This window comes from Xenopus tropicalis, chromosome 7, assembly GCF_000004195.4.
Source record: "Xenopus tropicalis strain Nigerian chromosome 7, UCB_Xtro_10.0, whole genome shotgun sequence".
In the NCBI taxonomy this organism is placed as follows: Eukaryota; Metazoa; Chordata; class Amphibia; order Anura; family Pipidae; genus Xenopus; species Xenopus tropicalis.
The window spans coordinates 38105243-38132954 of record NC_030683.2 but is presented as its reverse complement, the minus strand read 5'-3'; the positions used below and the strand labels follow the sequence as shown (position 1 = coordinate 38132954).

The following is a 27712-nucleotide window of genomic DNA, read 5'->3' as shown; positions in this document are numbered from 1 at the left end:
CAATCAGGTACACAGACGGCATTACAAGGATGTACATATTTATATAGGGTGCAGGATCTAAGAAACTATAGGGAAAATGATATAAGAAGGGGTAATCCTCAAATATGTTTCTATGCCAGGCAGTTTACCTTGATGGCAAGGGACTACAGTCCTTTCAGGGAGAATGGAGACCCTGCTGAGAAATAAAAAAAAGAAAAACCCTTTCATTTTTATTAATTTTTAAAATTTGTAATTATTTAGAAATATTTGAAATGATGTAAATCGTCAGTTTTACGCAAATTTTTAGCCTGGGCTACTAGGTAAACAAAATTTTATTAAGACCTGCTGAGTATTGTACTTACATTGATTCTTTTTACTGGCACTCAGGCTATTTACCTCTGTGTAGCATGTTCCTTTTTGCAAAAAAAAAAAAAAATATATATATATATATATATTTATTTCTCATATGGTGCTTTTTACACCTTAACACCTCAACATATGTATGCATATTTAACATATGTTTCATACAACATTCAATTTCTCTTGGAATATATGTCACATCACCGTAACATTTTAGTTTGTACAAATAATTAGGGGCATATTTACAAAAAAGTAAAGTTGCAGCTTGGTACAGTTTTCCAAAATAAAATTCTAGTGGGGATTGATATTGGGGGTATATGAGAATTTACCCTTTGATTAATTCACCTTTAAAATCCTATACAAAATAAAAAGAGAGTGGGGCAGAAGTTGACTTTGGCAGACTGTAGCAAGCTGTAATTTCACTCTTTGATAAATATGCCCGACCATATATTGATTTGCTAACAATGTACAAGATAAAACAGGATAAAATTCTCAGTTTGCAAAATATACCCAAAAAGTGTTCTTATCACAAGCCTTTCATTTGTTTTCACTTCTTTTTATTTTAATTCCACAGGTATTCTTCTCAGTTCTGATTGGTACATTTTCACTTGGCCAGGCTGCTCCAAATTTAGAAAGCATTGCTAGTGCTCGTGGCGCAGCCTTTGAAGTGTACAAGATTATTAAGCAGGTAAGAACTAATAATATGTCCTTGAATAAGATATTTACAAAATTTAAAAAATACATTTAAAAATTCAAATAGTTAAATTTTTAATTTATTTTTGTCCATATTTTTATATTGAATTACTTTAGAGTTAATCAAGCTTTTTATTTTGTGTATATTTACAGTGGCTTGCAAAAGTATTCGGCCCCCTTGAACTTTTCCACATTTTGTCACATTACAGCCACAAACATGAATCAATTTGATTGGAATTCCACGTGAACGACCAATACAAAGTGGGGTACACATGAGAAGTGAAACGAAAATCATACATGATTCCAAACATTTTTTACAAATAAATAACTGCAAAGTGGGGTGTGCGTAATTATTCAGCCCCCTTTGGTCTGAGTGCAGTCAGTTGCCCATAGACATTGCCTGATGAGTGCTAATGACTAAATAGAGTGCACCTGTGTGAAATCTAATGTCAGTACAAATACAGCTGCTCTTTGACGGCCTCAGAGGTTGTTTAAGAGAATATTGGGAGCAACAACACCATGAAGTCCAAAGAACACACCAGACAGGTCAGGGATAAAGTTATTGAGAAATTTAAAGCAAGCATAGGCTACAAAAAGATTTCCAAAGCCTTGAACATCCCACGGAGCACTGTTCAAGCGATCATTCAGAAATGGAAGGAGTTTGGCACAACTGTAAACCTACCAAGACAAGGCCGTCCACCTAAACTCACAGGCCGAACAAGGAGAGCGCTGATCAGAAATGCAGCCAAGAGGCCCATGGTGACTCTGGGGGAGCTGCAGAGATCTACAGCTCAGGTGGGGGAATCTGTCCATAGGACAACTATTAGTCGTGCACTGCACAAAGTTGGCCTTTATGGAAGAGTGGCAAGAAGAAAGCCATTGTTAACAGAAAACCATAAGAAGTCCCATTTGCAGTTTGCCACAAGCCATGTGGGGGTCACAGCAAACATGTGCAAGAAGGTGCTCTGGTTAGATGAGACCAAAATTGAACTTTTTGGCCAAAATGCAAAACGCTATGTGTGGCGGAAAACTAACACTGCACATCACTGTGAACACACCATCCCCACTGTCAAATATGGTGGTGGCAGCATCATGCTCTGGGGGTGCTTCTCTTCAGCAGGGACAGGGAAGCTGGTCAGAGTTGATGGGAAGATGGATGGAGCCAAATACAGGGCAATCTTGGAAGAAAACCTCTTGGAGTCTGCAAAAGACTTGAGACTGGGGCGGAGGTTCACCTTCCAGCAGGACAACGACCCTAAACATAAAGCCAGGGCAACAATGGAATGGTTTAAAACAAAACATATCCATGTGTTAGAATGGCCCAGTCAAAGTCCAGATCTAAGTCAAATCGAGAATCTGTGGCAAGATCTGAAAACTGCTGTTCACAAACGCTGTCCATCTAATCTGACTGAGCTGGAGCTGTTTTGCAAAGAAGAATGGGCAAGGATTTCAGTCTCTAGATGTGCAAAGCTGGTAGAGACATACCCTAAAAGACTGGCAGCTGTAATTGCAGCAAAAGGTGGTTCTACAAAGTATTGACTCAGGGGGCTGAATAATTACGCACACCCCACTTTGCAGTTATTTATTTGTAAAAAATGTTTGGAATCATGTATGATTTCCGTTCCACTTCTCACGTGTACACCACTTTGTATTGGTCTTTCACGTGGAATTCCAATAAAATTGATTCATATTTGTGGCTGTAATGTGACAAAATGTGGAAAAGTTCAAGGGGGCCGAATACTTTTGCAAGACACTGTATTTGTGTTGTGAATCTGTTGTGAATGTCTGGCGGAAAAAATTGCCCATTGCTATTTACAATGTTATATTCAGTTTTGCTTAAACATTTGCCTGCTGCCCATTTTCTCTAGGACAATGTTATCTTTTACTATTAAACATTTTTGTATGGATGAAGCAGAAAGGGAACTTTTGTAACTGCTTTCCAATTTGGGTAATATTAAAACTTTCAGCTCAGTATCTCTATAGTTTGTATTGGGGACCCACTGACCAAATGGTTAGGAAGTATTTAAGTACTATATTTATATATATATATATATATGGACCAATTCTCATGCATTAAAATTATCATTGCATTTTTTTTAGCCACGTCTAATTGACAGTAGTAGCACAGAGGGACACAAACCAGACCGTTTGATGGGAAATATTGAATTTAAAAATATTCATTTCTCCTACCCTTCTAGACCAGATATACAAGTAAGTGCAAAAAAAAAAAAACTTTTTGAGTTTGGCCTTCGAAACTAGGACACTGAAAATCAAAGCATGGACATACAACCCAAATGTATTTCTGTATAAACATGGTAGTTCTGGAAAACGAGTGCACAGGGCTGGCCAAACCGACTGTAAGCCCTAGGCAACCCGGTCAGCCACCTCGCCACTGCAACCTTCCCACCGTGTGTACGTATTGCCGTTGCGGGGTGGGGTCATTGACCCCACTGCGAAATAACAAGCAGAAGGAGCAATGAAAAGACAACAGGTAGGAAGGTGCCTCTTCTGTCAACCCCTAGTTCCAAGCCTTGCAGTCAATGGAAGAGTACCCCACACTGCATCCCCTGGCTCACATTGAATTAAATGGGAAAAGCCTAAAGCTTTTCTGTTTGAAAAACAGTTTTGGGCTGTAAAAGCTCATCTACCTGAGGTTTCTTACATTTCCGATTCAGATGTATGGAAGCCACAGGAGGCAGGCCCGGATTTGTGGCGATGCCACAATGGTCCGGGCCTAGGGCGGAATCATATTTGGAGCTGCATCTACAGCAAAACCACTAGCTCACACTCTTTGGATAAGTAGATCTAACTAAAGAATTCCTTTTTTCACATGAACAGTTGTCATAACAAACGCTTGAATTCTTGTGGTGTTTTGTACACAAGGAGACTGTCTAGCAAACTGGTTGCAAAAATGTGTTGTAAGTTAACATTTAACACCCTGTTTCTTGTGTAATATTAGAATATCAGCTATTATCTTCTTTTTACATGTTTTCTAGTTTAGACCTTACTATAACAAATATACGTATATAACGTATAACGCCAGATACATAGTAACACCCTTATGGATTCATTAGTGTTACCATTTCTTATGTAAGTTTCCTTAGATATGTGACTTATTAGTAATGAGTGGGTCTTTTTATCTCCTTTACGTTTGTTTAAAGATCTTGAAAGGCCTGAACCTCAATGTTGAAACCGGAAAGACAATTGCCCTAGTTGGTGCCAGTGGTTGTGGCAAAAGCACTACCATACAGTTACTGCAACGATTCTATGATCCACCTAAGGGTGAGGTAGGTATATACTCCCTAGAGCTCTAGGCATATTAAGAGATATTAAACTCCAAGCTGTGCACAAATCACTACCTGAAAAACACTATAACTATTACTACACTTCTATAGTAACTCAAAAGTTTTTTTCAAATCTTTTTGCACTTAATAAATACCAGATATTTGAGATTTTGAACCATAACCCAAATTCGAGATTTTTTTAGCGCAAAAAAAAAAAACCCCGCAAACTGCAAAAAAGAAAACATGGAAAACTCAAATGTTGATAAATCTCCCTCTGTAACTTGGAAGCATGATCTAATTCAGTAGTAATGTAATGTTCAATTTGCACTCCAAATCTGAAGGGCAAGGAACACAGTTCTGAATGTGTCTTAGTAATGCAGGGTGGGTAAAACATGGTGACACATGTAAACAAGTATTCGTTTTAGACACAGAACCTTTTGCACATATGCCAAGAAGTTAAAGGACTTCCAAAATTAAGCATGTTAGCTCTGTACTGTACTGGAATAAGTATGTTTTTTTTTTTTTAACTAAAAGTATATACTTTTTCTTAGAACTATGTACAGAGATTTTTTTCTGTGCATGCAGAAACAATTGTGGAACTTGAGAATAAAGTTGTAGACAAGAATGCTGCCTTGTTACACTGGGGTTCTTATAAGGTTCTTATGGTCCTATATAAATACAGGAAAATAATGATAATGCCTATTTAATTACAAAGTCACAAACACATATTGTTATATTTTTAGATCACTGTAGATGGACACGATATACGCACACTCAATGTAAAATGGTTACGAGAAAATATAGGAGTCGTTAGCCAAGAACCTGTTTTGTTCGGGGCAACAATAAAAGAAAATATTCAGTATGGAAGAGAAGATGTAACCGATGCAGAGATTGAACAAGCGTCGAAAGAAGCAAATGCCTATGACTTTATACAGAAACTGCCAGATGTAAGATATGCTTTTTCCCCCAGGCCAGTGTATAGTATGTATGGATGCCTACTGTGGCCCCTGAGTATTGCTCATGCTGTAAATACTGTTATGATACAGAATATATCATTTGTCATTATGCCTACTGTCTAGTTACATAGTTACATAGGGTTGATAAAAGACCAAAAAGAGTCCATCAAGTTCAACCCATCCAAGTAAACCCAGCACACACAACCCACACCTACCAATCTATACACTCACATACATAAACTATATATACAACCACTAATACTAACTGTAGATATTAGTATCACAATAGCCTTGGATATTCTGATTGTTCAAAAACTCATCCAGGCCCCTCTTAGAGGCATTAACAGAATCTGCCATTACCACATCACTAGGAAGGACATTCCCCAACCTCACTGCCCTCACCGTGAAAAACCACCTACACTGCTTCAAATGGAAGCTCCTTTCCTCTAATCTAAAGGGGTGATCTCTGGTGTGTTGATTGTTTTTATGGGAAAAAAGAACACCCCCCATCTGCCTATAATCCCCTCTAATGTACTTGTACAGAGTAATCATGTCTCCTCGCAAGCGCCTCTTTTCCAGAGAAAACAACCCCAACCTCGACAGTCTAACCTCATAGTTTAAATCTTCCATCCCCTTTACCAGTCTAGTTGCACGTCTCTGCTCTCTCTCCAGCTCATTAATATCCTTCTTAAGGACTGGAGCCCAAAACTGCACTGCATACTCAAGGTGAGGCCTTACCAGGGACCTATAAAGGGGCAAAATTATGTTTTCATCCCTTGAGTCAATGCCCTTTTTTATACAAGACAGCACTTTATTTGCTTTAGTAGCCACAGAATGACACTGCCTGGAATTAGACAACCTGTTATCTACAAAAAAACCCAGATCCTTCTCCATTAAGGATACCCCCAACACACTACCATTCAGTAGATAGTTTGTGTTTATATTATTTCTACCAAACTGCATAACTTTGCACTTATCAACATTGAACCTCATTTTCCAGTTTGCTGCCCAGTTTTCTAATTTTGTCAAATCGCTCTGCAAAGCGGCAGCATCCTGCATGGAACTTATAGTTTTGCACAATTTAGTGTTATCAGCAAAAATAGAAACAGTACTCTCTATGCCCCCCTCCAGGTCATTAATAAACAAATTAAAAAGCAAAGGACCAAGGACTGACCCCTGCGGTATTCCACTAACCACACTGGTCCAAGCTAACATTTCAGTACCTATATTTACTACTTCCACAAAATACTACTTTACGAAGTTAATAAAGAGAATGTATGGAAATTATTTCTAGAAATAATTGCCTCTGCAATTTTTGACCTGAATAATGGGAATTAGCCCTCAGGAACTTCTACTAAGCACAAGAATTTTAATGGGATGAACATTATTCCAGCATCACCCCAACAATCTGTGTAAATGGTGTAAATGTACTATGAATATTTATACTACATCCCAAAATAGAGGAAAAGGAAATCATTTTTAAAATTTGAAATTATTTGATTAAAATGGAGCCTATGGGATATGGCCTTTGCGTACTTTCTGGATAATGGGTTTTCAGATAATTGATCACATACCTGTACCAATATATGCCTTAAACAAATTTTGCCCACAAAATATCCTAGAATTTATTGCCTATTTTTGCTTTTTTGTTTTGAGAACAATATAAAAATATCTCAACTGTCAACTGCAGATTCTAAAACTGGGTTCCATATTTTAAACGATTTCAGAAATTTGAAACCATGGTTGGGGAAAGAGGCGCTCAGCTGAGTGGTGGCCAGAAACAGAGAATTGCTATAGCCCGTGCATTAGTACGGAATCCCAAAATTCTGCTGCTTGATGAAGCCACTTCTGCTTTGGATACACAAAGTGAAGCTATTGTTCAGTCTGCATTGGACAAGGTATGTACTGTTGTTTGTTTTTAGTTGGTGCTATATTATGTTTTATTAATGATGTACTTTAATAAGGTGACCTTATTTATAACATAATGTTTTCTCTTTTACTTCTTCTAGGCAAGAGCTGGCCGTACCACTATTGTGATTGCTCACCGGCTGTCTACCATCAGAACCGCTGATGTCATTGCTGGGTTTCATAATGGAGTTGTGGTGGAGCAAGGGAATCACAATGAGCTTATGAATCAAAAGGGAGTTTACTATTCACTTGTCATGTTACAGGTAATTGTTATGGACTGCCAACAATTTTAGTATGTGTGTTTTGGTAGAATAGTCACCAGTATAGTTCTTATGACAAGGACACATTTTTAGATTCAATATCAGTTTAAAAGGGTGCGATTTAGAACACTCTTATACATTGTACATATATATATAGTGCATGTTAACTCTTGGTATGCCACTTGCACATTAAAATCAGAACTATCTCATATAGGGACAGATTCAAATCAACAACACTTTTCTACGTATTCAGTTCCAGTTTTTCCCATAGACTTTAAGAGTTTTCATGTGATAAACAGTGAGATAAGTTTTTCTCACGGAATTGCATCTGGCTCTATGGGAAAATCTGGAATTGTATTAGGAGAGAAACTTTTCTTATCAAACTGAATGTGGCCCATAATGCAAGTCTTAGCAATTGGGTTATATTATATTATAATCCATCTATTGTTTTTCTTGACATATTGGGTCACATTTAAATCAACAAAAAAAAAACGTTATTTTATGGTTTATCATGTAAAAACTTATGGGCAAAATTCAATTTGAAGAGAGGAAATTTTTCTCCTAATTCAGTTCTAGTTTTTCCCATAGGCTTCAATAGATTTTTCTTCTGATTAAGTGAGATACATTTTTCTCATTGAAATGCATCTGGTTCTACAGGAAAATCTGGAATTAAATTAGGACAAAGGCTTTCTCATCTAATTAAATCTGACTGATTATTTGATATAATTCTACAGTAAATGCTTTTTAGGAACATTTTTTAAAAACATATTTGAATGTGTTGCCTTACTCCAGAGTCATGGTAAACACAAAGAAGAAGATTCAAGTCAAAGTGAAGGAGAAGAAAGTTCAAACTCTGATGAAGAAAATGAAGGAAATGTTTATGAGAACGAGATTGTTGAAGATTATAATAATGGATCAGAGAACATCAGTAGAAATGATTTTCAGAGAAAATCCAGTAGAAGAAAAAGCAAAAGGAAGTCAAAAAAGAGCTCAAAATCGAAAAAGGCCACAGATAATACAAATAAGGTAAGAGGAAATAGAAAAAAATGTGCTCACAGTTTGGGTATTTTGTTCACTTCAAATGAAATGTTCCACTGCTTACATCAAACATGAAGAAGGGATCTCTTTGCTGGTTTGGTCCCGCCATACCTCTGTGCTTCTAGGGGGGATATTTTAATTATATATTATATATATGAGCATACAGAATACCATACTAAAAGTTCCTGTTTTTATCATTTATAGGTGGAAGAAGATCTTCCTACATTCTCCCTGGGTAAAGTCCTTGCAATGAACAAACCAGAATGGTATTATATTGTAATAGGAGTCATTGCTTCAGCAATTAATGGGGGTATATACCCAACATTTGCTGTCATTTTTGGAAAGATTATTGGGGTAAGTCCTTATGTAGTTTGCATTACTCTATACAGGTATGGGACCTGTTATCCAGAATGCCTGGGACCTGTAGTTTTCCAGATAAGGGGCCTTTCTGTAATTGTGATCTCCATGCTTTAATTATCTATTATCTTTAAAATGTAATCTTTTTATGAATTATATTTAATTGTATATAAAACAATTATGTAAACAATATATACACCAAGCAGTATTATTTTGCCTTCAATAAGGACTAGTTATACCTTAAAGCACAAGGTACTGTTTTATTACAGAGGAAAAATATATGTTAAATTTTTGGATTGCTTGATTAAAATGGAGTCTATGGAATATGACCTTCCTGTAATTTGGAGCTTTCTGGATAACAGGTTTCCCCATACCTATACTTCTATTAATTTATGTTGTGGAATAACATCATACAGTGCTATTCATTTGCTTACATAAGAAATGACAGTCCTAAATGACTTTAAAGTGAAAGTGACAAGCCATTGCCAAGTGAGAGCTATTTTGTGAAGGATTTATGCAGCTAAAGAGCTGGTATATAACGGCTACAGGATTTTCCAGGTACAGATTTCAGGGAATTTGTTACAGAACAGAATTGAATAATAAGAAATTCACTAGCAGCGACTGAGCCACCAATGTAAAAAATAGGAGCTTCATCAATGCCAAATATACAAAGTATTATTCGCTGCTTGAGATGCTCAATGCTTAAAGGATTCCCTACTGTGATCTTTGTATTTCAGAAAAAATATTTGCATATTCCGAGTTGATACAGAGCATAAGTTTATATTTGAATAGATTGCTATATATGTACACAGAGACAGCTAGTCAGATTAGTACATGGTGACTCTTCTCACTATGTTATACTCCATCTACCAAGCTGTATGATTTTGCAAGCTAAATGCATGTAACTATTGGCTGTATGTGGCATGGAGAAAAGTAATTAAATATTTATTATTAAAATCCTGAGCTCTTTTCTAGTAAAACTTTAGAAATGATTTTATATAAAACCCAGAGGACAAACATTGAATCATTAATATTTCCTAATGTAGCAAAATGAAGACTCTCAATAGAAGTTTTTAAGGAACTTACTTAACATCAAGCAGAGTCTTTTTGCCTAATAGAAAGCCAAAATAGCCACTGACATGCACTGAATGTGTCAAGCCAAATTATGCAGACATATGCCGTCGTTTAGAGCAGTTTCACACAGAGAAGAGAGAATTTGGAGAGTTTAAAAACACATAACCTTTTCCCATTAGCAGCATTGATATTTTTATATCTTTAAAAAATATGGTGAGCAAGTTTATACAGTTTATTTTCTTGATTTCTATGATCCCATAATAGTTGGAATACACATACACAGCCTGCCTTAGAGGTGTTGATATAAATTGCTGTAACAGGCAGAGAATGCATTATTTAGCAGAGTAAATACAGATTTGTGCTCCTACCAGGAATGCTCACAAGGACAGTGCTAGTAGTCTGTAGTGAGCTCTAATCTCACAATGTGATAAATCTGCCCCTCAGAGCTATGGGAAAAGAGATGTGCATTCATGGCCACAGGGTGCAAATCTACATTGGCTTGCTGGGCATGTATTAACTTGAATATGCCATGATACAACCCATTCACTCATTTGTTTTAATATCATTGAGTTCCACCTCCTGTCTGTTACACCTCTCTGAATTGAATTGCCCTGTAAAAAAGTATAGGTATAGGATCTGTAATCCAGAATGCTTGGGACCTGGGGTTTTCTGGATAAGGGGTCTTTCTGTAATATGGATCACCATACCATAAGTCTACAAATCTACAATGTTTTAAACCCAACAGGATTACTTATATTTTAATTGGGGTCAGGTGCAAGATTATGTTTTATTATTACAGAGAAAGGGGTAATAATGTCTAAAAGTTGAATTATTAAATCAAAATGGAGGCTTCCTGTAAATCAAAGCTTTCTGGATAATTGGTTTCTGGATAAAAGATCCTGTGTCTGTACCTGGAACTGTAGAATATCATAGCCCCGCTTATCAGCTGCTAATAAAGAACACATGCAGGTACTATGTTAGTTTTACTCCCTTGTCCTACAAAACTGTAAAGTATATATTTGGGTAATGGCACTATTTGAGTAAGGGGTAGTCTGACTCCAGTTAACAGAAGCCTAGATGCCCCCCTAAAATGGATATCCATAATTCCAAATTAGTAACAGACTTTCACAAAAAAAAAAAAAGAAATTTAATGATGCATCATGTGACCTCTAGTTTATTGCAGCTGGAAGAACCTCACATATTTTATTACAAACCAGTTAGTATATATCTTATTTGTGTTTTATTATTTTTATATAAAATATTCATTTTTACTCACTGTAACCATTGTTTTCATCAGTCTTTTCAAATAACGGATCCAGACAAAAGAAGCGCAGAAACAGTTCTACTTTCGCTCATGTTTCTTGTCTTGGGAGGGCTCAGTCTCATTGTGTACATCATCCTAGTACGTACAAAACATTTTTTTTTCCTTAGATTTTCTGATTGGTATTTAATAGTTGCAGGAATAAAGGGCATAAAACTAGACTAAAGTTGGCCATGCATTGAGAGATTATTTAGCGGAAGGGTGGACCTATTAGGGAAAGCTTTGCTTGTTTGGCACCTTGTCTTTTCCTGATATGCCCAAATGATGGTATAACATTGATGGGGATACAGGCTGTCGAAAGGAGGACCATCGATGAAGTGATGTGTTCCAAATCCCGATGGGAATTTTTAACCTGCCCAATCAACATCTGGCCTATTTTTGGCCAGATATCAGTCAGGTAGGCCCGTCTGAGGACCACCTTTACATAGATCAGTTTCTCACTGTTGGATTATTTTGCATTATAATGGTGTCCGAGGCACTGGGGGCTTGGGCAAAAGTTCTATCAAGCAATGTTGCTTTAAGAATACAACCATGGCGTTGCTGGAGCTGAGCTCCTTGCATTCTGTAACATTTCTATAACAAAATGTTAATGTATGCTGGGATTTGCAGTCTAGCAACAGTGAATAGATCTCCTTCAAACCTGAAAATATTTTCAATTAACCTTAAAATCTGCTTTGCCAATAAACTTTATTACCCCACAAGCATTTAAGCCCTGCTGTAGTTTTCTCTAATAAATGTTTCCTTCAATTATTAAATGTTATTAAATCTCCGAAGAATAAATTAGCTGCTAACAAAGCATTTGGGAGATAAGCAATAGACGTGTGGTTTATCACCCCAACACATAATACTTCTTAGCATACAGGGCACTTTTTTATCCCAATTTTCTCTTTTACTAAGTAATGCACATGGCAACATTGTTTATCCAGAATAGAAGACTAATTCAATTTAGTAAAGAGCAGGCATCTACATATACAAGACTTCTGATTATCCCCATGCCTTAGGGTGACATTTATGAGAACTAAACTCATTAAAATAAATTATAATAAATCTAAATGAGCTTTGCTTAGAAACGAATCCATTTACATGAGTTTGCCTTCCAGACTTGCTTCCTCACACGTGAGAAGGGTTTCTAGACCAATCATGCAAGCACAAGGCTTTTCCCTGTTTTCTTATTTAATTACAAGAACCTTTGGGTTACTTCCATAATCACAAAAATTATATTAAATCTAATGATGTGTTCTAATATGACCATCAATTAACCCACTGAATATGTTTGGGAGTCCAAATGTTAAGGCAGTTAATATGTAAGTGTTTTTCATTAAATGTATTGGCCTATAGTCCGTAAGTGCATTGGAACAGTCACAGGGTTAGACCAACCTATATGCTATAAGAACACTGGAATAATTACAGAACAAACTATATAGGTAAAACCTGTTGATCAATGGTTGGATTTTTTCTGTTATTCTGCTAAAAAATTATGAATTTCTCGGGATTTATTATGCTTCAAAACCATGAACAACACAAATGTAAAAATACACCATCTAAAAGCTTGCAACTTCATGTAGAAGTCAATGGAAGCTGTCCTTTCACTTCTAGGTATATATAAAGTTCACAGTTTAGGAGAGGTTATAAAAACACAAATACAAGTTTTAATAAATCTGCCCTGGGGAGGCCCGCTTCAAATGCTACATTGTGTACTAAAATATTTTTAATTTCTTTAGGGATTTGCTTTTGGAATATCTGGAGAAAATCTTACCATGAGACTTAGATCTCTGTGTTTTAAGGCACTGATTCGACAGGTATGTAAATGTGTACATATATATATATATGAAACCCCCGGCAACTTGCTCAAGTCCTCTGTGTGTATCCTCCTTCTCCTTTTATACATATCCTGAATTACACTCAAAACAATTTGCAGTTAGTATAGCAAAGCCCTGGAGCTATAAACGCAGGGGCTGCATGACAAGGGATCTGAATGACCAGCAGCCAGATAACGTTGGTTTATGTCTAGAGATTGGTGCAACCGTGATTAGGGAAGAGTTAAGGCAGGAGAAAGCTGGGCCAGCCGGGGGGAGACAGAGAGGGATGTGATGTCATGAGAGAAGCAGTTCACTTCCTTATCTTCTGAGCAGGTAGAAACATCCCACCCACTCTCCCCTCTTTTTGCATATTTTGTGAAATATCAGGAGTTTCTTTTCTTTATGTTCTCATATTATCTATTAATAACTGAATGTTGATATTTTCCTGTTATACTGTGGTTTTGGTAATGTTATACAGTATAAATGTGAGAGTCTGCATGGTATCATTCATGTTAAATGAATGTCAAATCCTTAATCCAAGGAATGTTTCCGATCGCCATTGAGGTCAGGAAGGAATTTTTTCTCTCTTGAGGCATAATTGGCACAGGTTTCAGCTTGCCTTCCTCTGGTTTAAAATAGTGGATATATGATAATGTTTTTTTTAAGTTTTATTTGTCACAGCAGCAGTAGGACCTTGCCAGAATACTATTACAGAGCTACTACTGCTTGTGCTAGGTGACAGCCTGCTTGGATTTCCTGTTGGTAGCTGAGTTTGGGGCCATCCACTCTGTAGGTAGAGGCAACCTTGGTGGATATAATGAAATAGTGCTGATCTCAAGTCTTCAGTGAGGAACGGCAGAGCATAGTAGCGATCTCTTATGGAATTCTGGCTTTGGAATATTGCCTTGGGTTAGGCTGGCATGGTCCTATTTATCTGATAAAATGTGGATAAATGCTGTGGCCACTTTACCAATTTCTGGCTCCTAGTGTTTCATTAAGTTATGTGACAAGGGGGTTCAGAGGGATGGCTGAAAGTGAAGGGTCAGTTGAGGAGTCCCCTTGCCAAGACAGCCCATCACTCCCATATCTTATACAAAGTAGTGTTTGCTCCAGTAATATAACACGAAGCAAACAAAAACATTTATTCACATCCAGTATTTGCTTTTCATTAATTCACTTTGTACAGAGAACTTTTGTTTAAGCATGCATTAATATAGCATTAAGCATTAATATATTTTACAGGAAATTGGATACTTTGATGATCATGCCAATGCTGTTGGAGTATTATTGACCAGACTTGCAACAGATGCATCTCAAGTCAAAGGGGTATGTAATATAATAAAAGTTTTGGATGTGAATCTTACAAAACCCAAAGATTTTTTGCCGGCAGCTTACATAAAGGGGTAGTTCACCTTTGAATTCATTTTTTGTATGATGTAAACATTGAAATTCTAAGACAATTTACAATTGGTCTTCATTTTTTATAGTTTTTCATTTATTTAGCTTTTAGTTTGGTATTTCAACAGCTATCTTGTTTCTAGGGTGCAGTTTACCCTAGCAGCCAGGCAGCAGTTTAAACAAGAGATAGGAATATGAATAGAAGATAGTCTGCATAGAAAGTTAATAAAATATAACAATAACAATAAAATTGTAGCCTCACGGAGCAACAGTTTGTAGCTGCTAAGGTCAGTGACCCCCAATTGAAAGCTGGAAAAAGGCAGAAGAGGAAGGCAAATAATTCAAAAACTATAAAAAAAATAATTGCCAATTGGGATGTTGCTAGGAATAGGATATTCTATAACATACTAAAAGTTTACTTTCAAGTGTACTAGCCTTTTCACTGACTCATACTTACTGAGTGTAAGCAGACTGGTCAAATATTGAGCACTATACATTGCTTTATTTCCGTAAACCAGATAATAGACCCCCCCCCCCACCTGTACTAATAAAAAAAAATCTTTGTCTGTTTTTATTAATTTATACATGTTTTCTTTAAACAACATAAATTTTAATTTTTAAGACATGATTGTTCCTTTTATTACCCATAAGAGAAATATAAATGATGTCTGTGTTGTTCCAGTAAAGGCACTGCCAGCCCAACACATTTTCCCATGAGCAATATGGCACACTACATGCTTGTTCTGTATTAACATTATTTGATGGCAACTTGATTTCATTTCCAGGCTACTGGCAGTCGAATTGGTTTGATCACCCTGTCAGTCTGCACCCTTTTGGCGGCTATCATAATTGCATTTGTGTATGGTTGGCAGCTGACACTGCTTATCTTGGCTTGTGTACCGTTTCTGATTGGAGCAAACTTTATTCGAATGAAATCCATGGCTGGACATGCATCAAAAGATCAAAAAGCTTTAGAGCAAGCAGGAAAAGTAAGTTGCCTTATGCTAATATAGTCGGTAGTGGGGGATAATACCAACACAATATTGACAGTAGTAGGGTATAATTATAATTGCTAAAATTTGAGAAACTGTATAATTATCTTTAAAGTAAACCAAAGAAAACATATGAAGATATTGTATTTATATAGCATTACTTCTTGGACTATTTGTATTGTAACATATCGCTAGGTTATAATATGACTTAAACAGAATTATGTAACAGACATTTGTAAATATTAGACTTTTACTAGTTATTGGTCCATTGGATTAATGGTTCCCAAACAGATATCTGCTTTAGCCAACATACAGTATATACATGTATAGTACACAGGGACACAGGGCAGGAATCAAGGAGAACTGGGGGACTCAAAAGCTTTTGCATTATATTGTCCCAAATGATATACAAATGCTTCCACTGGCTTTTCTATTTAATTGCAGTCTGCCCAAAATATACTGCCCATTTTCCACATTTAATCAATGTACCACACTCGGTTTTCCAAATTAAGAAAAGGACTCTTTTAGATTGACGTGGTGATTGGCCACTTGCTGATCGTTACACCATAACCCCACGCCCAGTGCCACCGACCATGCCCCCAACATCACCTGTTCTGCCGCTGTGACATCACAACCTCCTTTGGGTTTCTGACAATGGAAAGGTGGCAGCCCTAAATCAAGAAGAAATAATATTTTTGTCACCACCAGATTGGGGGTGCCAAATAAGAACTGTGATTGGCTATTTGGTAGTCACATGTTGGCTTCTAGCCCGCAGGAGGTTCTGCTTAGAGTAAAACTGCATCTCTGTGCTTCCAAAACTTGCCTCCAAGCCAGAAATGTAAAAATGGGCACCTACTTTGTTGGTTGGGGATCACTGCACTATAGCAAAGTCTGCACCAACCTGCTGATATGTTACTATTATAATTCATGTAAATAATAGACAAATCACCTCTCATCACATCTCATCCTAAGGACAAAGGATGTTTGTAAAAACATTTTTACAAAACTTCTGTCTTTCTCATCTGATGTAGATCTCAACTGAAGCTGTGGGAAATATCAGAACCGTGGTGTCCCTGACCAGGGAAGAAAGATTTTATGAGAGATATAATGAAAGCTTGAGTGTCCCATACAAGTAAGTATAGCCTTTGTATACCATAAAGATTATTTTATAAAGACCACCAGAATGAGATTCCAACACTGTTTATTAATTTAAATGGGATTTTTAGAAGTGTATTTATCATTGGGTGAACTCTCACTTTCACTCATTAATAATTATTCCCATAAAAATCCCATATAAATGAGAAATGAAAATAGAGAGTGGCAGACTGTGGGGAGGTTTAGTTTCACTTATTGCTAAATATACCACAATAGGAGGAGTATGAGAGGTAAGAAAGAAGCTTGTGGCTAGCCTGCTTAATAGGCAATAGCTGCTTAGATACGGCTGGAACTGCAAGTTGACATAGTAATCTCATCATGGAAGGTTGGGTAAATAAAGGAAGGAAAACCTATAGCTATAGACTTGTGTTGCTGTATTTTCCTTACACTTCGCACACTGCGTGGAGCATCACAAATGAGCCCTATTAACCTTCTCCAGTATAGCCTTAGGAACAAAAGATTTTCAGTTGACATGCATGTATAACACCCAGTATATAGGCTAAGGGTAAACCCATTATTATTTATTGTGAAAATTTTGCATATTTACTTTTAATCTCCCTATCATCCAGACTGAGAGGACAATGTAATAACGATACAATGACAATGTAAGAAACAACAGTCGTGGTCATTAGTGCACGATTAGTGCATAAGTATAACATAATAATAGGATATAATGGCTTTATATACAGTTGGTGGTGATTGAACTTTATTCTTCAGTAGCCACACTAAGCTGTTTTTTTCAGAAGTTAAAATGCTAAAAGAAAGCAATTGCCTGATTATACCTCATTTTGGAGACTTAGAAATTAACCAATACCAGAAATTCAACCCTGCTCTTCCTGAAGAGGATGTATATAATATTCTGCAAACAAATGAAATGCCAGCTGTTTCTGAAATTAGTTGTTTTTAGTGTGTGATAACTAGAATAAAAATACAAGGAGAGACATATGGAAATGGCAGGTATGTCAGGCCTCAGGCTTTTTTTCCACCCTGATAGTTTACGGATTTGCATTCTAAATGCGATGTTTACACCTGCTCCCATTCATTTGTATGCTTTATGCTGCCTTTATCTGCAACAGGGAGACAATTGTTAAAGCTCCGCTCTATGGCTTCACCTATGCGATTTCCCAGTGTATGAACTTCTTCGTCAATGCTGCCGTGTTTCGCTTTGGAGCTTGGCTGATTGCTCACTGCTACTTGCAGTTTGAGAATGTTTTTATGTAAGTATATTATTGCTAGCAAATGGAATCATATATATACAGTATAAGTCCCCTGTGAAAGTCAAACCGTGCCCATGATAATACAAAGGAATACAAAAACTGCTCCTTGCAGAGCACAAAAGTAAAGATTTCAGTGTTGCTATGGAGAAATACTTATATTATTGGCTATAAATAATGCCTTTAATCATTTGCAATGTGATGTCTCATGCAGAGCTGCAAGAGTTCCATTTACTCTATTATGAGATCTTACAAATCCTGGCTAGTGACACTGCCACATAGGAGTACATAACAAAGGCAATAAGCAATGGGGGATTGTGTGTCTTGCCACCAGATATCCTTTACCGAAATAACATTTTATTTCAAAATATGGAACTTCACAATGGTTTTATATTCCCCTATAGATATAAAGAAGCTGTATGTTAGGGCAGACAAAGTGTCTGTCAGTCTGTAATTGACCCTAAGAGATTGGGGTGTGCACTGCAGAGATATGTGGCATTATAAACAACCAGTAAGGTAACAGGGGACATAAAACTTCTAACCCACTGGGCTCCCTAGCTTATGTGTAGGTGCAAGAGGATGGTCTCATGGTAATTCTGACAAATTTTGTGGGCACTTTGTAATTTGCCCCCCTTGTGTCCATGGCAACAATGAGCAAGGACGTAAATGACACAGCAATAGGAGACAAATATATTTAATATTAAAAGAACAAAGGATGACATTTTCTGCCCTGTGTCTAGTCAAGCTCTAATAATTAAAATTCATTTTTAAATAAAAAATAGAGTTGAACACACACAAACTATGGCTATAGAACATCTTTCCACACTATTTATTATCTTTATTCATTATTTCAGAGTCTTCTCTGCAATTATATTTGCTGCTATGAATGTTGGACAGTCCACTTCTCTGGCACCAGACTTTGGAAAAGCAAGAGTTTCAGCCCAGCGCATTATGAAACTATTGGAAAGGAAGCCACAGATTGATAGCTACAGCGAGGATGGCGATAAACTGGTAAATTTATACGCCTGGTTTATTAAATATGTAAAAATGATCTCTCTCTTGGCAGCGCCTGTCTTCACATTTACACCAAAGAACCTTGAAAAACCCTTTAAAAGGCAAATAAAGAGCCACAAGGGATTTTTCAACAGGAAAGTAGACTTGGCAGTGTTTCAGCAACAGAGCAGCTTAGCTATTCAGACGTTAGCTTTTATCTGCTGCCTTCAGAGTATCGAGTCTTATATCACAGACGGTTGGAACATGTCTTGCCTTAGTCAGTTCCTTGTACAAACTCCTTCTGTGATGCTCTTTATTCTCTGGGTATAACATATCTCCCACCAGGTCTATGCTCACATCATACTTTGAGCCCCTTACATTGTTGAGAAAACAATTACTTTGTGAATAGTACTCAGTAATACACCTACTATGCACATATATATTAAACCTGTACAATGTTGACCAGCTTGTTACATGTATTGGGCTAATGATCTATTATATCCAAATTTTAAGAGCTTGAAACAGAGTCATACATAAATAAATGTGGTTCCTCTGGCCTACAGACTTTCTTGGGAAAGCTCAGTGCTATTATATATGCAGTATCCCTTTCCCTCTCCTTACCGAGCCCAGACTGGCAATCTGTGGATTCTGGCAAATGCCAGAGGGGCTGCTTCAAGATGCCATAGACACTCAATATTTATTTACTGGTGAGCGGCCATGTGTACTTGAAATGTCAGGGCCTATTTTGAACCTTAGTTAATGCATGCTCCTTACCATAGCCTAACCTAAATGTTATTCATAATCAGTTTCCTTTAACATGCTAATCCTAACACACATGAATTTAATTCAAGCTACACCTTACTAATACACATATCTGGTATTCATAGTGCTAGTAAGCATGAGGATTTGCATAATGAAATAATATTGCAAATAGGAATATGATATTTCAATAAACTTCTAAACAAAGACATTATTTATTATAATAATATTATGCTATCTTTAACTACAGAGTTCATTTGATGGAAACCTTGAATTTAGAAATGTCAAGTTTGTTTATCCTACAAGACCAAAAGTTCAAGTTCTTCAGGGACTAAATGTTAAAGTCTCTAAAGGACAGACCCTGGCACTAGTGGGCAGCAGTGGATGTGGAAAAAGTACCTCCGTCCAGTTACTAGAGAGGTTTTATGATCCAATGGAGGGACAAGTGGTAAGTGTTTGGCTGGTGAAGAGATAGCACTGGCAAATGATACTTAGTGCCTGATTCTGAATTTTTATGTTTTTATCATCATACACAATGTGCGCACATAGTACTATATATATATATATATATATATATATACAGAACTTGTAACAATTTTTGCTATTATTTCACTGTATACTGTATCCTGTGTTTCACACAGACATTACAATGTCCCTAATTAACAGGGAGTAGAGGTTGGGCCCAAAACAGTTAATAATTTAAAATAAACTTGTGTCTTCCTTTCAGTTTGCAGATGGAATTGACACCAAATTACTGAATATCCAGTGGCTGAGGTCACAGCTGGGAATTGTATCACAGGAGCCAATACTTTTTGACTGCAGTATTGCTGAAAATATCCAATATGGGTTCCTGGAACGGCAGGTCACACAGGAAGAAATTGAAGAAGCTGCAAAGGCAGCCAACATCCACAGTTTCATAGAGGGTTTGCCGAATGTAAGCATGAAATCTAAATTCTTGTACCTTGGTTAATAAATTGGGAATAAAGTACCCCCTATTGTAAAATATAAGGATAGTTTTGTGATTCCACTCCTGGCCTCTTGCTTTTATACAGGTCAGTTGAACTCCAAGGTAACTTCTGACCCAACTCATATCACTAAGCACCAATTATAACTGATGACACTAAGATATAAAATACAGGATATTCATGTCTTTTGTGTTATAAAAACATTTCTGACCTCCATAACAGTTCATTTATCTTGCTATCATTTAGAAATATAACACACGCGTTGGAGATAAAGGGGCTCAACTTTCAGGGGGACAGAAGCAAAGAATTGCAATTGCCCGGGCACTCATCCGAAAGCCCAAAGTGCTGCTGCTGGATGAAGCTACCTCAGCTCTTGACACAGAAAGTGAAAAGGTGGGTTGAAAGCTATATTTGGGTCTCATGGCACATGTGCAAGTCATTCCAGGCAGGGTCAGACAAGGTCGGCAGGACACTGGGGAAAAAAACCCGCCAACCCAGGACCAATCCCTGCCGTAGCTTCACCACTTTGCTCCCTCCGCCAATTGCACCTAGTTAAGTATGAGATATGCACCTTCAGGGGGAGTATCCACCCAGGCTTGGTCCATATCCTATACAACTTGCTGACCTGAAGCACAGCAAAACATGTCTCAGTCATGATGGCTTCCTTTCACCGTTTAACTGAGGGCTCAAAGCGAGATTTCCAAAAACCGCTTGCCACTTTACTATTTGTAATGTTCTTGTAATACCCTGTATTCTGATAATTGCAAAAAGCATAACAAATTCGACTGATTACAAAAACATTACATTACAAAAACCTTAACACCATATTTTCTCTCTTTTTTGTGGCAGGTTGTGCAAAATGCCCTGGATAATGCCAGGCAGGGCAGAACATGTGTAGTAATTGCTCACCGGCTCACAACAATCCAGAACGCAGATATCATTGCAGTAATACAGAACGGAATAGTCATTGAACAAGGGACTCATGGGCAATTGCTGGCAAAACAGGGGGCATACTATGCTCTTGTAAATTCACAAGTGGCACACTGAAGCCATACCAGCATGGACTGCTAGTAAATGTTTCTATAAATTTTATAGACAACAATATTTGAAAACATTACGGGTAAAGGTGATGCCAGTATTGGCTGGATAAAGACGGTTCTAAAAGTAGTTTTAGAACTCACTTGGGACCTCAGTAATAATCTGCTGTATTTAGCAACAGTGAAGGAATCATTTTGGGGGTATGGCTTGCCCCTATCATTTCAGTGTTTTTTCTGTTGACAATTAGCTGTGAGTGTGTAGATATGTATATATATGTATATAGATAAATAAGCTCTAAAAAAAAATCTTACTGCACATATTATAAAGCTATTTTCTATTCATTCTCACAGTGTGTCACTTGATGCTTATCTGTGCCTTGCCGTTTGTATATTCAGTGCCCTGTTGCAATCCATATTTGCAAGGTCTGGGATGGTACTTAGATCCATGTACATCTGAAACCTCCCCGATTGGACCTCATAAACTCATGGAAAAAATATAAAAAGAAAAAAAAGTCATAAATGGAATAAATGCAATTTGCATAAATAAGGACAAACATATCTCTTCATTATATTCATAATATTCTTCATTAGAACAAACAGACCTGCTTAAAAGTGGGCTATTTTTCTTTTTTTGAGAAAAAGTAACAACATTATCAGTAAGAGATATTAAATACATAGGGGATCCAGGGTTACTGCCATGATGTCTGTTAGGTAGGTGAATATATATTATGGCATAATGAAGAGTTTAAATTATAAACAAATATACTTGTATCAATGTTACTTTTTTTAATTATTAAAGCCAACAGTTGCCTGCTTTAAACTGAGATACCCCAAGCACCAAATATCAGTACAGGTATGGGATCTGTTATCTGGAAACTAGTTATCCAGAAAGCTGGAGATCATCTTTCATAGACTCCGTTATAAGCAAATAATTAATAATTTTAAAAAAGATTTCCTTTTTCGCTGAAATGATATAGTAGTACCTTGTACTTGATTCCAAATTAGATACAGGTATGGGACCTGTTATCCACAATGCTTGGGACCTAGGGTTTTCCCAGAATAAGGAATCTTTCCATAATATGTATAGCTTAAGTCTACTAAAAATCATTTAAATAGGACCCAATAGGATTGTTTTGCCTTCAGTAAGGATTATTTATATCTTAGTTGGGATCAAGTACAGGTACTGTTTTATTATTACAGAGAAAAGGGAATCATTTAACCATGAAATAAACCCAATAGGACTGTTCTGCCCCCAATAAGGATTAATTATATCTTAGTTGGGATCAAGTACAGGTACTGTTTTATTATTACAGAGAAAAGGGAATCATTTAACCATGAAATAAACCCAATAGGACTGTTCTGCCCCCAATAAGGATTAATTATATCTTAGTTGGGATCAAGCACAAGGTACTGTTTTATTATTACAGAGAAAAGGGAATCATTTAACCATTAAACAAACCCAATAGGGCTGTTCTGCCCCCAATAAGGATTAATTATATCTTAGTTGGGATCAAATACAGGTACTGTTTTATTATTACAGAGAAAAAAAGAAAGTACTTTTAAAAATATGAATTATTTGATTAAAATGGATTCTATAAGAGATGGCCTTTCTGTAATTTAGAGACTTAGATGTCTTAGATTCTTACTGGCATGAGGTCCTGATTTTTCACAAAGGGCAAATTGGAAAACAGAATAAGGGAGACATAGGGGCAGATTTACGAATCCACGAATCCGAATCCCAAAAGGGAAAAATTTGTATTGGAAACTAAAATTTTGCAGCTTTTTCATTGCTGTCACGATTTTTCGTATTTGTAGTGACTTTTTCGTCGCCATCGCGACTTTATCGTATTTTGCGTGACTTTTTTGTCGCCGTCGCAATTTTTCCGTATTGAGCGATAGTAAACGGCGGAAAAACCAATCCGATTTTTTTTCGTGACGGCGACGAAAAAGTCGCAAAAATACAGATCATTGCGAAAAAACGCATTTGGACGCCTTCGGACCGTTCGTGGATTAGTAAATGTGCCCCCTAGAGTTGATCTATCTAAAGGCATTATAGAGCCCTGGAAGGGCCAAAATAAGAATTTCATTGTTAGTTAAATAGTAAAACTGCTAAATACTTGTTTAGGCACTGGATTTATGGTTTTACCATTTTCCTATGGTGAAACAAAAACGCATATACCTGAATTAATATGTTATTTTAAGTGAAGTGATTCAGAAGGAAGTATTTGCATAGGTGAAAGCTGTACAGTGCCAAATGTTAAATCAAATACTATTTAAATGGTGCACGTGAAGGACATAGGGATGCACTGAACTATTTTGGGATTCGGCCAAATCACAAATCTTTCGTGAAAAATTCCGAACAATCCTTAACCGAATCCGAACCCTATTTCGCATATGCAAACGAGGGCGACCTAGGGCGTGTGCAGAAAAATTAACGACAGTGTTCATGTGACAAAAAGTCACGTGATTTTAAGCATTCAGTTTTGATTCAGCAAGGCTCTTGGATTTGCCCGACTCCTGCAAAAGGCTGAATCTGACCCAAATCCGCATTCAGTGCATCCCTAGAAGGAGCGGTGCTGTGATGGCACCACTAAACATATTGCACTTACTGTATCTGCACTTTCATTAGAAAGGTGAGTGCTACACTGTCATGTTGCACAGTGTATGGCATAAGGTTTGGCTGCTCAAATCTGATTATTGAGCTTTTAAATGTGTAAAGTTATTTTTATTGGTTTAAATAAATATTTTGTATGGAAACTATTTCTGTTGTTATTTGCTACTTTCTAAGTGACTTTCTCCGACAAACAGATTTCTCTGATGGACATTTTTCTCTGGTGCCAATTTGTACAGAGGGATATACATTATGGTGATATCATTAGATAAAACCAAGCCTGTTTCTTAAACCTGAGGGTGAAAAACCAAGTAGGCCAAGTTAAGAGACATAAAGTTAATGACATGTGAAGCACTGCTACTTGTTGCAGGGACCAAAACACCATCTACTGTACCTGGTGAGATTCTTTTCCATGGATATCACTGAGCAATGCTTGCCATGAACCTGCAATGTGGGAAACATTATGTGGCGGACAGCAGGTCTACTATCAAATGCGTCATAGCCCTTAAAAGACCAAAAAGCCCCAAAAAAGGCAGCAACTTCTTAAAAAAAATCTTATGTACCCTTTAGAAGGCCAGGATTCCTGGCTAAGCATACTGACTGTTTTATCAAGAAATAAAAAGTCAATGTATATTATTCTTATTTGGGGTGGAAACCATGTATTTTGTTCTTTATTTGCTTCTTCAGCCAATTATCCATTCAAAATAACTGGATTAACGATACAGACACAGCAAATCATATAACTTGCCCCTTTTAAATCTACAATTGCCTGAATATCAGCAGAACACTTCTGAGCTTCCCCTAAAAAACAGTACTTCACTAGGGATGTAGCGAACCTAAAAAAAAATGTTCGCGAACCCGTTCGCGAACTTTCGCCGAAAAGTGCGAAGGTTCGCGAACTTTGCGAACCCCATAGACTTCAAGGGAAGGCGAACTTTAAAACCCAGAAAAGCAATCTCTGGCCAGAAAACTGATTTTAAAGTTGTTTAAAGGGTGCCACGACCTGGACAGTGGCATGCAGGAGGGGCATCAAGGGCAAAAATTTCTCTGAAAAATACGTTGTTGACACAGCGTTGCGTTTTGTGCTGTTAAGGGGAGAAAACACACTACATTCCTAAACTTATGTAATAAACTGCTTTAAAAAGTCCGGCATCTACATTCCAATCAAGTCGTGTAAAGGTTACGGCCGGTTCACACGCAAAGACAAAACGCCGCGTTTACTGCAACAAAAAAAACGCAAAAAGCTTTAATGATACTGTCAAGTGTGCGAATATTAGTTTTTACTAGTTGCTTGTCACCTCCAGGACGTTCGTCCCGTCGGTGGGAAAATTTCTGTAGTGGTGTGTTTAGCAGTCACCGTGCTTGTGCGCACGTGCATGGTCAGGCAGAGGTAATTCAATGTACAGTAACGTGAACCAAAAAACACTGATTCTGCAGTGTGGGCCCAGGTTTGTCCTACCTTTTCGATCACCTGTGGTGACCATAAAAGATACGATTTTGCCGCCGTTGCAGAACCCTGAAAAATCAGGAATGTGTACATTCCTAAAAAATTATGGTTTTTTTTGTTGCAGCCACTGAAGCACAGAGGACAGAAAAAATATGTTAGATAGATGGTATCATAACCAATCCTGAGGCAGAACCTTTAAAAAATTGAAGATAGCGTACCAAGCACAGAAGACAGAAAAAATATCTTAGATAGATGGTATCATAACCATGCCCCAGGCAAACCCTTTCAAAAAACTAAGATAGGGTGACAACAAGCACAGAAGACATTAAAAACATCAAAGCTAGATGGTATCATAACCATGCCCCAGCAAAACCCTTTCAAAGAACTCAGATAGGGTGACAACAAGCACAGAAGACATTAAAAACATCAAAGCTAGATGGTATCATAACCATGCCCCAGCCAAACCCTTTCAAAGAACTCAGATAGGGTGACAAGCACAGAAGACATTAAAAACATCAAAGCTAGATGGTATCATAACCATGCCCCAGCCAAACCCTTTCAAAGAACTCAGATAGGGTGACAAGCACAGAAGACATTAAAAACATCAAAGCTAGATGGTATCATAACCATGCCCCAGCCAAACCCTTTCAAAGAACTCAGATAGGGTGACAAGCACAGAAGACATTAAAAACATCAAAGCTAGATGGTATAATAACCATGCCCCAGCCAAACCCTTTCAAAGAACTCAGATAGGGTGACAACAAGCACAGAAGACATTAAAAACATCAAAGCTAGATGGTATCATAACCATGCCCCAGCCAAACCCTTTCAAAGAACTCAGATAGGGTGACAAGCACAGAAGACATTAAAAACATCAAAGCTAGATGGTATAATAACCATGCCCCAGCCAAACCCTTTCAAAGAACTCAGATAGGGTGACAACAAGCACAGAAGACATTAAAAACATCAAAGCTAGATGGTATCATAACCATGCCCCAGCCAAACCCTTTCAAAGAACTCAGATAGGGTGACAACAAGCACAGAAGACATTAAAAACATCAAAGCTAGATGGTATCATAACCATGCCCCAGCCAAACCCTTTCAAAGAACTCAGATAGGGTGACAAGCACAGAAGACATTAAAAACATCAAAGCTAGATGGTATCATAACCATGCCCCAGCCAAACCCTTTCAAAGAACTCAGATAGGGTGACAAGCACAGAAGAGTAGAAGAGAGAAAAATTCAGGATTTACCTGTCCAAAAAGTTTGGCTTACAATTAAGCCAGTAGGATTTGCACCCTAGGTTGTACGGTGGTGGAGGAGGACGCTAAAGGCCAGCTGTGTGTGGTGTCAAGCGGCGTGCAGAGAAGGACAGCTGCATGGGCAGTCAGAACAAGTCTTCCGGCGTGCAGTAACCCTCCGAGATCCATGCCTCATTCATTTTAATAAAGGTCAGGTAATCAACACTTTTGTGACCTAGGCGAGTTCTCTTCTCAGTTACAATCCCTCCTGCTGCACTAAAGGTCCTTTCTGAGAGGACACTTGAGGCAGGGCAAGACAACAGATTTATGGCAAATTGTGACAGCTCTGGCCACAGATCAAGCCTGCGCACCCAGTAGTCCAGGGGTTCATCGCTCCTCAGAGTGTCAATATCTGCAGTTAATGCCAGGTAGTCCGCTACCTGCCGGTCGAGGCGTTCTCTGAGGGTGGATCCAGAAGGGTCCTGGCGCTGCCTTGGACTGAAAAAACTTTGCACGTCTGACGTTACAGAGTGGCCAAAGTGCATTGTCCTTGCAGGTGTGCTCGTGGGAGGATTACCGGCACCTCTGCCCCTGGAATGTGGAGTGACATCACCCTTAAAAGAATTGTACAACATGTTTTGCAGGCTGGTTTGGAAATGCAGCATCCTTTCGGACTTGTAGTACGTTGGTAACATTTCTGCCACTTTATGCTTGTAACGAGGGTCTAGTAGCGTTGCCACCCAGTACAGGTCCTTCTCCTTAAGCCTCTTGATACGGGGGTCCTTCAACAGGCATGACAGCATGAAAGACCCCATTCTCACAAGGTTGGATGCAGAGGTATCCATCTCCCCTTCCTCGTTATCAAGGACTA

General features: G+C 37.6%; 1 protein-coding gene across 1 annotated transcript in view; it reads left to right on the top strand.

Annotated features, from left to right (window-relative positions):
- Positions 1–22303, top strand: part of LOC100494753 (ATP-dependent translocase ABCB1) — a 39899-nt gene extending 17596 nt beyond the window's left edge. Inside the window, exons 11-29 of the mRNA XM_018095898.2 lie at positions 914–1027; positions 3133–3243; positions 4194–4319; positions 5060–5263; positions 7000–7170; positions 7282–7443; positions 8233–8466; positions 8683–8832; positions 11207–11311; positions 12952–13029; positions 14272–14355; positions 15213–15416; positions 16451–16551; positions 17651–17791; positions 18643–18799; positions 19791–19988; positions 20268–20474; positions 20752–20898; positions 21355–22303. Of these exons, the coding sequence (XP_017951387.2) occupies positions 914–1027; positions 3133–3243; positions 4194–4319; positions 5060–5263; positions 7000–7170; positions 7282–7443; positions 8233–8466; positions 8683–8832; positions 11207–11311; positions 12952–13029; positions 14272–14355; positions 15213–15416; positions 16451–16551; positions 17651–17791; positions 18643–18799; positions 19791–19988; positions 20268–20474; positions 20752–20898; positions 21355–21552 (2892 nt within the window). The 3' untranslated portion in view covers positions 21553–22303. The remainder of the gene's footprint in view (positions 1–913; positions 1028–3132; positions 3244–4193; positions 4320–5059; positions 5264–6999; positions 7171–7281; positions 7444–8232; positions 8467–8682; positions 8833–11206; positions 11312–12951; positions 13030–14271; positions 14356–15212; positions 15417–16450; positions 16552–17650; positions 17792–18642; positions 18800–19790; positions 19989–20267; positions 20475–20751; positions 20899–21354) is intronic.
- The last annotated feature ends 5409 nt before the right edge of the window (positions 22304–27712 follow it).